At 43.8% G+C, this 13,010-nt stretch overlaps 1 protein-coding gene across 2 annotated transcripts in view; it reads left to right on the top strand.

Moving 5' to 3' along the window:
- The window catches only part of DDRGK1 (DDRGK domain containing 1), a 263,903-nt gene that overhangs the window by 21,808 nt on the left and 229,085 nt on the right, over nucleotides 1-13,010 (top strand). For both annotated transcript variants that reach the window (XM_030190995.1, XM_030190994.1), the window contains one exon: nucleotides 300-452. In XM_030190995.1, the coding sequence (XP_030046855.1) occupies nucleotides 300-452 (153 nt within the window). The remainder of the gene's footprint in view (nucleotides 1-299; nucleotides 453-13,010) is intronic.

The following is a 13,010-nucleotide window of genomic DNA, read 5'->3' on the forward strand; positions in this document are numbered from 1 at the left end:
AGCCCATCTTTTATCCATGGGCAGTATGTCACTTAACACACACTAATTCATTAGTGTGCACTGGATCTGTTAGCGCACCTTCTTAGAAGGACCCCTGAATCAAAATAAGCCTTATCTATGTGGAGCTAGAGTTTTCATTTAACATTCATAAGGATAATGGTTTCACCTCTGCCTTTATTGTAATATTGAGCTGTGTGTGGGTGATCTGCAGTTCTGTTTTGTATATCTGAGTGTTAGCTGGGCATGCAGTAATAATGAGCAGTTTAATGGCTTTAAACAAATGTGTTTGTACTCCCCAGCTGGTCAGGAACATCAGGAGGATGCGGTGGCTGCAGTGGCACGGCCTCGGCCTCAGACTGAGGATCGAGGAGAAGGAATGCCAAGGCGGAGGAGGAACATGAACAGAATGATGGCCCAAAGAAGAGCACAGCAAGCCGAGGAAGAGATGGAAGGTAAATCCGTGGCTAGCGGCATCATGGTTCAATTAGGTTTAGAACTTCCTTTTTAATGTGACCAAAGCTGCAAGCAACTGAAGCTGAAAGAGACAAAGGGAAATACCATGGTGCCAGAAAATATTATGCTAGCTAAGCATTGTGGGGCTTATTTCAAAGGGTTTTCTATAAGGAAATGCTTATTTACCCACAGAAATGTCTCTGCAAATTGTCTGCTCTCCCCTCTGCTTTTTGTCAGGAACAAAGGTGGGCTGGCTGAGGTAACAAAACACGGTGAATGGTGTCGGATAAAGACCAATACAGAGCTGCCAAGGGGGTCCAATTTTTGAAAGGGAGATTTTAGGACACGCCTCCAGCCCTGTCGTACTCTTCCCTGCCTGCCCCCAACTCCACCCACTCCACTTGGCTCCACCCCAACACACCTCAATTCCATGACCTTCTCCTCCAAATCTTCACGACACCAACATGCCACCTCCCTCTCTGTCGGCAACAGGAGACACCTTAATAAAATGTTATCTCCTGCTACCATAGGACCAGTCTCATGTTAAGAACTGTGAGATTTTGCAGCTCTTATTGCAAGAGTCATCCTATAGCAGCAGGAGATAAGGTCTTAATTTGTTTCCTGCTGCCCACGGAGGGGGAGCAGAGGCGCCAAGGGAGGCCCACGACAAAACTGGAGATTTAAGGCCAATGAATGAGGTTTTTTTTCACAGGCCCCATACATTTCTAATATCTGCTACCAGCTCTAGCAGACATAAATTCCAAACTGAAATGAAGACCCCTCCTCCGCTCCATATATGCCAGACTCTATAAGCAGTACAATACTGGTAAAAGCAAAACGGAAATGCATTTTCTTCTCTACTCTGCAACATATAAAAATAGAAAAGATGTACCGTTTTCCAGGCCCCCCCCTCCCTCCGTTTTGCAAGGTCCTCCCTCGCTCCGTTTTGCAAGGTCCCCCCTCCCAGGTACAAAATCAAAAATCAGTTCCAAAGACTCGATGCAGTCCTGCGTTTTGGTGCAAACCGCACCTGCTTCAGGAGTCAAACAAGGTAACTCAGCCACAACACATAAATTGGCTACAGAATCCAAAGTTCAGCATATCACTTAAGATATTGCTGTGCACGCTGCTGTTCTCTGGAGAGCGAATGTTCGTGGTGGTGAAGAGTTTTATATAGACCATATAGCCCCCGACGCAGCCTCTATGTGGGCGAAACATGGCTTGTATTTAATAAACATTTGTTCCATTAAACATTTGTGTGTGTTTCTGTTGATCTGCTTGCTGTGTTTTCCACATTGGAGTTTGCAGATCGGTTGCCTTGTTTGTTTTTTTGGGACCATCGTAGTATATACGGCATGTTTAAAGGCATCGTGAACAGTTGCAGTGGAAAGTGATAGATTGAGGATCTGACAGAAGGGATGACAGTACAGGAGATTGAGTAGATGGGTGGGAATGGGATCCAGGGAACAAGTAGTGAGTTTGGAGGAGGAGGGAAGATGTGCAGTTTATCATCTGTGATTTTAGAAAAGGAAGAAGGGTGGCAAGAGTTGAAAGAAGGATGTGAGAATGAGGACCCCAAATATATCAATCAAATATTTTATAAAGAACACAATAATATATTGAAATAAATCTGGAGCCCCCCTCCCCCAATCCCCAAATAAATCTAGAGATTGAAAGAGATAGGAACTTTGCAGCTTGTGAAAAAAATCTATGGAACTTAATGTGTTAAAAACTATCAATCATTGGAAAGATAATTATAATTTGAATGTGATTATATGGTTGAACTGGATAGTATTGTATAGGAAATATGAGCGTATTTTGGAACTTAAACTTCCAAAGCATAGTTTGTTTGCAAATGGGGGTGGGGGGGGGGGGGTTGATAAATAGATGTCTTCAGTTAATAATTCTCACTTTTAATTATGGTTATTTTGGATCATAATTTAGTTCATCTCTGCTCACATCTGTTGTTGCGTATGTTATGAATGTTTTTAATTTAAGCTGTTTTAAATATCAATTAAAAGGAGTAAATCTCTCTAGATGTATAAACTAACCCACAGTGAATGCATGTTCCCTTACAGCCCTTGCACAGAAGATTACTTCACTTTATCGCATGGTAATGACAATTGCAGAAAGCACAAATGCACCTACTGCCTCTTATTTAATAGGCAGTAAATGCATCTGTGCTATGTGTATCGATAACACATAGTAAATTAACATATGCTAAGTGCAATGTACAGTCCATTCCCATTTCTTGTCTTATATTAGGCTGTGCAGTTAGCATATGAATTAATATGTGCTGTCATGCCAGCACATTGATGGTTACCAAGGCTGTACACAGGGCAGGATTAAGGCATGGGCAAGCTAGGCATGTGCCTCGGGCCTAAAAGTTTGGGAGAAGCTCTATCACATAACTAGAGCCACTGCTGCTCACAGAGTTCTGTTTATTCTTGCCACCCTCCTGTGTATTGTCCTCCAGTGGGCAGGAGGAGTCAGTGAGCAGTACAGCTTACCTGCTGTTTTTCCTCATGGGCCCCATTTGTTGGAGTTTTTAATACATTTGTATTATAGTGGTTGGGGGGGGGGGGGCTCAGTGGTGCTTTTTTGCATAAGGTCTGGCTGTGCACATACAGCGCATGCTAATTCACATGCGTAACTGCTTAGCACACCTCAGTAAAAGGGATAACATAAGCACATGCAAAAAAAAAAAAAAAAAGTCCACCACCATTGTAAAAAGTAGTACATTTCCAAAAAAGCAAACACCAATAAGCAGAATGTTCTCCTTTCCCAGTGGTGTGCTGGAGCCTGCTCACCCAGGCTTGCAAGAGGCGCTTGTTAGTTTTTTTTTTTTAAGAATTTTTGGAACCAGTTGCTATTCAGACTTGGGGGACCTTTTTACTAAAATGTGCAAAGCAGTTAGTGTGAATTAACATGTGCTGTTAGTGCACAGCCAGGGCAGGATTAACCCTTTAGTAGACCCTAGGCAAACAAGCACACTGAGCTCCTCCCTCTGAGAGTGGGAGATAAGACTGTCCTTCTATGTTAAATTGTATAGCACTGCGTAACCCTAGTAGTGCTTTAGAAATGTCTAGTAGTAGTAGTAATTGGCTTCAAAATGTTGGTAGCTACTTACTAATTTGATGCACCTCAGATGATTTTTTTTCCCAGTTCAACCTTACTTTGTATAGTGTTGTAATTTACAAAAAGGAAAATACACAGCAAGCATTAGCATAAGCTATGATTGAAAAAGAGGAAAAAAAACAGAACAGTCAAAAACTTCAAAGTAAAACTATTAGCAACATCAAAAGTACTGTGTAAAAAAAAAAAAAAGGTGAAAAAGGAATTGCCCCAGTAAAGAGCTATCTAGATGTAGTGGTTTGAAATTTTATTTGTACACTGCAGCCTTTTTTTTTTTGAAAAACTACTGAGTGCTACTTTTTTCAGATTTGCTACATTGTGCTAATAGCATCAGTACTGGTTTTTAATGTGCACTGATCCAGGGCTTTTGTTGAGGGGGTACTTGGGGGTACTAAGTACCGGCACCTTTTCCATTGTCTATTAAAATTGACCCATGGTCCCTAAGTTTTAATGAAAGAGCTCAGGCTCTACACACCAGTTCTGCCTTGTCATAGATTCTGTGACTGGTTGCAGGGAGCCTGGCTGTTGTGGGGTGGGTCCCTGAGTGATCACCCTCGTCCCTGAAGGATGGTCTGGCATTTGAGTACCAGCACCTTTTTTGCTAGAAATAATGCACTGCACTGATCACTTCATGTGAAGTGGAATTAGTTTAAAACACCTTGGGTGTGAATGCCTTCCAGTTTTTTTTCTAGATACATCATATTAGTAATACAACTCTAAAAACAGTGCAAAAATTTAGTACCTACTACTACTTATCATTTCTAAAGCGCTACTAGACGTACGCAGCACTGTACACTTGAACATGAAGAGACAGTCCCTGCTCGACAGAGCTTACAATCTAATTAGGACAGACAAACAGGACAAACGAGATAAGGGAATATTAAAGTGAGGATGATAAAAAGGGTTCTGAACAAGTGAATAAGGGTTAGGAGTTAAAAGCAGCATCAAAAAGGTGGGCTTTTAGCTTAGATTTGAAGACGGCCAGAGATGGAGCTTGATGTACCAGCTCAGGAAGTCTATTCCAGGCATATGGTGCAGCAAGATAAAAAGAACGGAGTCTGGAGTTAGCAGTGGAGGAGAAGGGTGCAGATAAATAGATTTACCCAGTGAACGGAGTTCCCGGGGAGGAATGTAGGGAGAGATGAGAGTGGAGAGGTACTGAGGAGCTGCAGAGTGAATGCATTTATAGATCAATAAGAGGAGTTTGAAGTGTATGCAGAAACAGATAGGAAGCCAGTGAAGTGACTTGAGGAGAGGGCTAATATGAGCATAACGACACTGGCAGAACATTAGTCGTTCAGCAGAATTTTGAACAGATTGAAGAGGAGAGAGATGGCTAAGTGGGAGACCTGTGAGAAGCAAGTTGCAATAGTCTAAGCGAGAGGTAATAAGAGTGTGGATGAGGGTTCTGGTAGTGTGCTCAGAAAGGAAAGGGCAAATTTTGGTGATATTATAGAGAAAGAAACAACAGGTTTTAGCAGTCTGCTGAATATGTGCAGAGAAGGAGGAGTCTAAGATGACCCCAAGGTTACGAGCTGATGAGACAGGAAGGATTGGAGTGTTATCCACAGAAATAGAGAATGGGGGAAAGATAAGAAGCTCAGTCTTGGTCATGTTTAGTTTCAGATAGCACTGAGACATCCAGGCAGCAATGTCAGACAGGCAGGCTGATACTTTGGCTTGGATTTCGGCTGAGATTTCTGGTGTGGAGAGGTAGATCTGGGGGGAGTCAGCGTAAAGATGATACTGAAAACCATGGGATGAGATCAGAGTACCAAGGGAAGAAGTATAGATGGAGAAAAGAAGAGGTCCCAGGACAGATCCCTGAGGTGCACCAACTGACAGTGGGATAGAAGTAGAGGAGGATCTACTAGAGTATACACTAAAGGTACGCTGGGAGAGATAAGAAGAAAACCAGGAAAGAACAGAGCCCTGAAATCCAGGTGAGGACAGCGTATCAAGGAGTAGGCTGTGATCAACAGTGTCAAAAACAGCAGATAGACCGAGAAGGGTGAGGATAGATTAGAGACCTTTGGATCTGGCCAGATTCAATCATTGGAGACTTTAGCTAGTGCTGTTTCAGTTGAATGAAGAGAGCGAAAGCCAGATTGAAGTGGATCAAGAATAGCTTGAGATGAATGAAAGTCAAGGCAACGGTGGTGAACAGCACGTTCAAGTATCTTGGACAGGAAAGGGAGGAGGGACATGGGGGTGATAGTTGGAAGGACAGGTAGGGTCCAATGAAGGTTTTTTAAGGAGTAGTGTGACTACGGCATGTTTAAAGGCATCAGGAACAGTCGCAGTGGACAGTGAAAGATTGAGGATATGACAGATAAAGGGATGACAGTAGGAGAGATAGTGTTAAGTAGATGGGTGGGAATAGGATCAGAGGAACAGGTAGTTAGTTACCTAAATTATATTTAAATGTAATGGTTTTCTGGAGCCGGCTCACACCGGCTTGCAAGAGCCAGTTGTTCAGTTTTGCACAATTTAGAGAGCCAGTTCTTCCCCAGCACACAGGGACTCTAATTGGCTGGCTTAGCCTCAGTCTGCCCTTCTCACTTAACGCACCCTGGTGGTCTAGTGGCCTCTTCAGGGCTAGAAAGAACCCCACTCTTTCCTTCCTGCTGCTTCTGTTTCTTCAAAATGGCTGCTGAGACATCAAGTGGCGGCCTCGTGAGACTGCTTAGAGTTCAAGTGGTTGTCTTGTGAGACTTCCGCTTGAAGTCTCGGCTGCCATTTTGAAGAAGTGGCGGCAGCAAGCAGGAAAGAAGCAACTAGACCAACAGAGCTTGGGGTATGGGGCAGGGCAGTTGGATGGATGGAGTTGTGTGGGTGCAGGGAGGAGGAGAGACAGTAAAGAAAAAAAAAGTGGATGGAGGGAGCTGTAAAAAAGGTGGATGATGGCTGTGGATGCAGGGAAGTGGGCTGTAAAAAGGTGGATGGAGTGGGTGCAGGAAAGAGGCTGTAAAAAAAAAAAAAAAAAGGTGGGTCATGACTGGATGCAGAGAGGGACTGGAAAAAATTTGGATGGAGTGTGGGTGCAGGCAGGAGGGCTGTAAAAAAAAGAAGATGGATCATGGCTGTGGATGCAGGGAGGTGGGCTGTAAAAAAAAAAAAAAAAAAAAGGATGGAGTGTGGGTGCAGGGAGGAGGCTGGAACAAAGATTGGTGAGGGGGACATGTTGTACATGGGGAAGGGAAAGGGGGAAATGCAGCACATGGATGAGAGGGGAGGGGGACATGCTGCTCATGGATGGGAGAGAAAGGAAAATGGTAAATTTTTAACAAACTTTCTCTCCAGGTGTAGCCAGCCCTACAGTTTTGGAGGGGGGTAATGCATTCCTCTCTCTCTCTTCCCCCCCCCCCCCCATCGCAAGTACGCTAGGCATACCTTTGCTGGCAGGGATGCTGAGCTCTGCCAGCCAAATAACTGGAGTACTGCTGCTCCCTGCTGCCTGTATCCGACTCTGAGCAGCATGCTGGGACTTTGAGTATGTGTGAGAAGTCCTAGCATACTACTCAGAGCCGGAAACAAGCAGCAGGGAGCTGTGGCTTCTATTTATTTGGCTGGCAGGGCTCTTCAACCCCGCAAGCAAAGTAAAAGGGTGTTCAGAAGGGGAGGGGGCTACTTTAACAACTGGCTCCTAAAATTCTTAAAAACTTAACAAATGGCGCTTGCAAGCCTGTGCAAGCTAACTCTAGCACACCACTGGGAAAGGGGTCATGCTGGTTATGGATGTTTGTTTTTTTTGGAAATGCACATCTTTTCCAATTTTGTATTTAGCAGAGTACGGAAGAAAATGCATTTGTTACTTTTACCATATTTTCACTGCTTATAGAATTTGTCTTCCTGGGGGGTGGGGGTCCAGTTTCTGTCTACATGGTTTTTTTTGTGGCCTCTGCATGTGCAACTGAGGTGAAGGATTCTGCTGGCATGTAGTATCTGTATAGGAATGTGTAACACTCCAGCTTGTTCCAGTTTCCCAGTAGTTGGTATATAGGGTAAGAAATAGTCTGACAGGAAATCATATGTTAGATTTAATGTCAATAGTGTAATCCGTTGGGTTGGTCGTGAGCCCTTGGGCCCTGGCCGAGGCCAGCAGGGCGCCGACCCAGGCCAAGGGGAGACCGACCCACCACCACACACCCCAGCTACACAAAACCCCTAGGCTACCCCTCCCCGCAGTCCCTCAGGAAGAAGGGAAATAGGCAAACAGGCGGGCCTTGCGGCCGAACCGGAACCCACGCACACAGAGCCACTCGTACAGGCCTCACGGCCGAACAGGAACCCAGACACACACAGGAGGGGGAGAAAGAACCCAGAGGGCCCCCCCGGGGCCCCAAGATGCCAGACACTCGCTGAACACCAGCGATAGGGCAGAGGGAGAAACAAAAGAACCAGAGCGGGCCACGCCCACCCAGGGGACTAGCGCAGGACAGGGGAACTAACATAGCAACCCCCCCCCCCCACAAGGGTTAGGAAGCCCCAGGCAGAAGCCAGAGGAACCAGACACAAGGAAGGCAGAAAGCCTTTGCCTCAAACCCACTGCAGACAGAGGCAAACAGAACACAAAGGGTTAAGCTTGTAGAGCCACTTGGCACACCAGGGAGAGAGAGAGTTCCATAAATCAGCAAACAAACAGAGAGAACGCTTCCCGAGGAGGAGCAGGGCCGATAGAACACACAGTACACAAAGGGTTAAACTCACTGAGCCAGCAGGCCGGGACACTGGAAAGGGAAATCCTTGTAAACAAACAACAGGAGAGGACTCTCTCAGACAAGCAACAAAGCCCAGCCCCCACTGAGGAACAAGCAGCTGGCTTCCCACAGAGAACTGCAGCCAGCGAAGGGAAGCCCAGCTGGAGGCAAGAGAACTAATTACACACGCACGCACACACACACACCCCCCCACACCCCCCCGAACAGGGAACTCAGATCAAAGTCAGAGCACAGAGTACGTTCTGACCAAGAACTGCGGCTTTCAAGTCACCTCAAGAGTGTAAGTAACGCAAAAGCAGAGGAACTCTTCAGCTGCAGGCTAAAGTACTATCCCCTGACGTCAGCACAAACCCTAGCAGCCAATCAGAAGAGACGTCCCCCCTCCCCCTCAGCCAAACCGGCAGAATCATAACAAATAGTATTGGGAAAAGAGTTAATAGATTGTGATTCAACTCCATTTGTAAAATCTTGGATATATAGCAAACATAGGGCCTTTTTATAAAGGTGCTCTAGTGTTTTTAGCACGTGCTAAAAGCATGCACTAAACATTAGATGCCCATATATTCCTGTGGTCGTCTGTAGCGGTTAGCCTGCAATAATCATTAGCGTTCTAAAAACGCTACCAGACCTTTGTAAAAGACACCCTTAGGTTGGCTACAGCTACAAGAGTGTGGCAAAAAATCAACCAAAGCATTCTTGAAAATCAGTTGGCCATATGGAATTTGCCGTAAAGAATACTGTATGTGTTAATACTATTTGTAAATTGGTTGCTGCCTACACATATCCTTTGTACCAATAAAGTATAATATTTATTTATTTTGATTTTGCTCACAACTTTTTCAGTAGTAGCTCAAGGTGAGTTACATTCAGGTACACTGGATATTTCTCTGTCCCAGGAGGGCACACAATCTAAGTTTGTACCTGAGGCAATAGAGGGTTAAGTGACTTGCCCAAGATCACAAGGAGCAGCAGTGGGATTTGAACCGACCACCTCTGGATTGCAAGACCGGTGCGCTAACACAGTGCACTCCATTTGTTCACATCGGATAAGCGCATGCTCTGTTGAACTGCATGCCGTACTTCGGTCCTGTTTTTGGCGCCATCAATTTCTATGGGGACAAACTTTGGTTTAGCGCTCCACTGATAAGTGCAAGATTCGCTTATATGCCTGGTTTAAGACTGCTCCTCTGCAGGAAAGACTCCGCATAAGCGCGCGCACGGAATATGGAAGCCGATTGGCGCGTGACAAAGGGGCAGTACATTTGAAATCTTGGTAAACTGCCACAGGCAGAATAAGCGAAAGAACGTTGTTAGAGTGTACACTGGAGTCATCGTCGTCGTCTCGCAACTGTAAGACTTTAACACTGGCTGAATGAATAGAAGTTCTTAAAAAAATTAGAAAACAAAGTCAGGTATCTATTGCTAAAGAATATGGTGTCAATCCCAGTCAAATTTCACGTATCTTGAAGCAGAAAGACCAGCTTCTGGAAGACTGGCAAAAGAATACGCCACAAATTAACACACAAAAGTCTCTAGAGTCTAGCCAGTACCTTCAGGGAATCCTCTTTCCTCAGCTGCCAGTTCTCCGGTTCCTTTCTCTTCTCCTTTTCCAAACTCAGGCAGGTATAAAATGGGTGACTAGCTTCTATACCCCTTTAGGCACTTCCCCCTCATTCCAGGCAGGACCCAGCCCATAACAACCTTCACCTGTTTCCAACCCAGGACTCTCCCAGGTCCTAGCGACCTCCACCTGGCTTCCCCTACTGGCTCCCTCCAGTGACTCATCCTAAGCATAAGCATTTCCCCCCATTCCTGTGGGAACAGCACCACCCAGTGGACTACCCAGGATAGGACAGCCCCTTATTCTTCACACTATGAGAGAGACAAGAGTGTACAGAGGACTATGACTGATTACGTCAGTTAACGGACACTGTATACTGTACATATAATAAACAGTACTGTACATGTTTATCAGATGTCAAGCTTCTTTTTTGGGTCACAATGGTTAAGTGCATGCTCCGGCTAACTGCGTGTATTTGGTCCCAGACCCTTGCACTTAAGTAGATTGCACCTTGTGTGTGTGTTTGTGTATGTATAAATATATATATATATATATATATATATATATAATACACACACAGTGCAGTCTGCTTAAGTGCAAGGGTCAGGGACCAAACAAATACATGCAGTTAACCGGAGCATGCATTTAACCGTTGACCCAAAAAATACATTTTTGCTTTTTTTTTTTTTTTTTTTTTTGGGGGGGGGGGGGGGGGGGGGAGAGAGAGAGAGAGCCAGTTCTTAAACATTTACTGGCACACCTGTGTATGTTCTAAACATTTTATAGAGTAGAAGTCTGAAAATATTTATCACCATGATGTTTGGGGGATTTTCATTTCTTTTTTTTTTTTTTTAAGTGGAATTTCCTCTGATGATAGTACCTAGCAAATAACACTGAATATGCGCTCCAAAAAGTGGCGGCCTGACAACATTTTTAAAAAATGACTAGAAAAGATATAAAGACAATCATATAACCCTAGGAAATGGTAAAATATTGTGTAGCAGTAACGCAACTATGGGGTTCATTTTCAAAAGAGAAAAAATCTCACATACGGCATAAAATGGCATTTGGACATTTTTTTGAAAAACATCCACATTGTGATTTTCAAAACTCAGATTTGAGATGCTTTTCTCGGCAGCATGTGCAAATCACAAAGGGGCATGTTTGGAACAAAGCGAAAACATCCAGGGCTAAAAGATGTTTTGGTCTAGACCTGTTTCAACCATGACTAACTCACAAAAAGGTGCCCTAAATGAGCAGATGACCACTGGAGGGATTAAGGCATAACCCCCCCCCCCCCTCCAAAGATATGAAAGAAACAGTAATGACAGCTTCAGATGTTGTGGCCAGTCCTATTAGAGTAGACTAGTGGTAGGTGCAGTACACTGTAGAGAAAGGAGCCCAGACCCGTAACCCACTCTAGCTGGTACACCTGCAGCCATAAAGGCTATTGTAGTGGTGTATAGTTGAGTACACTAAGTTTTGGGGGGGACTCCCCATACAATATAAGGGGGTAATGGAGTATGAATTGACTTGTAAACCACCTTGTAATCTGGTAACAAAAGGTAGTATTTTATCTTGTTCAGAGATGGAATAAGCTGCTATTTCACTCTTCTACTTTTTGTCTTAATTTTTTTTTTTTTTTTAATCGGGGTGCCAGTGTGCAGGTTACATTTTTTAAAATTTTTGTCCCATCAGTTTCCTTTGTGCTCCTTTTGGGCTACCATCTCATTCAAGGAATTGACACCATAACCCTTCGATCACAACCACCTATGGAAAGGTCTGTGTATCCTCTCCCAGCTTACTGTAGCTATCACTACAGTAACTGTCCTCAGCTGGGAGCCATACACCATAGCTGTTTCTGGACCCTACTTTCATGGGCTCAAAATTTGTCCATGAGGTGTTGGAAAAGTCATTTTTCTTTTGGCATCCCTCTATCCCCTTCCTCTGGTCCTCTGATGTCCTCCACTTATCCAATACCAGTATTCTTTAGCTGATGCCCTTCTCCAGTACCAGCAATTCCATGTACAAGAGATATTAGTAACTTAAATTGCTGTACACCTTGCCAGGCAATTGGTTCTTCTGCAACCCCCATTATGGGGGGCTACTAAATTGCCATTCTATTTGGTGGAAATCTTCTTTTCTACACAGTCACAGACACCCACACTTCAACATATTTTGCCTTGTGGAACCCTCCTCTCAGGGGAAGAGTGCTACTTAATTCAATGTTTTCTGTCATGGGGATCTCCTTTTGGAATTCCCTTCCAGTTAATATTAGGATTGAACAAAATTATCTTGCTTTCTGTAAAAAGCTTAAAACTTAAATGTTTGATAGATGATGAGACGCATTTAGGAGATATTTGTATTCATTATATTTTTTGATAAAGATCTTGTAATATTTCTTTGATTTTTTTTTTTTGTACACCACATTGAACCCATTTTAGGAGCATTAGCGGTCAATAAGACTTCTTTTGATATTGATTGATATTTCGTTCCCTCGGCTACTCTGTGTTTTTTTGCTATCAGACAATCCAGACAAGGAGGAGGCCTGGCTATCATCATCTCCACATCACTACTAGTTAAAGAACATTCCATTTCTCAGTTCCCTATTCTGAATTGCTCCTAGTTGAAATCTCTGGTAATCCATCCACTTTTGTTGTTCTTTTTTATTGCCTCTCTTCCCTAACATCATTGGCGTGGGATTCTGTTTACCAGTCCTTATCTGATGCTGTCACAAACTCTTCTAATCTTATTGTTTTGGGTGACTTAAATACACATTGGGCAATCCATTGCAGTCTAGCCCAGCTTTCTTTCTTTCTACAATTGTCAGTTTAGGTTTAGAGCAACATGTTCATTTACCCACACGTACAGCAGGTCACACATTGTATCAGGTCCACTCTACAGTTTCTTCTGCATTCTTTCTCTAGCTTTGATTCAGTCCTTCTGTCATGGTCTGACTACCTACTTATAAAGTTAATCTTGTCTGTTCCTTCTGTTTCTACCTTATCATCGAAATCTGGATTCTGATCTAGGAAATTACCATAGTTTGATCCAACCCTCCTTTCTCCTTTTTTGAACTTTTTTCCCTCACTTTTCAACACTCGCTGTGACAGAGCAATTAGATCTATGGAATAATTTAC

Source organism: Microcaecilia unicolor, chromosome 2 (genome assembly GCF_901765095.1).
Source record: "Microcaecilia unicolor chromosome 2, aMicUni1.1, whole genome shotgun sequence".
Taxonomy (NCBI): Eukaryota; Metazoa; Chordata; class Amphibia; order Gymnophiona; family Siphonopidae; genus Microcaecilia; species Microcaecilia unicolor.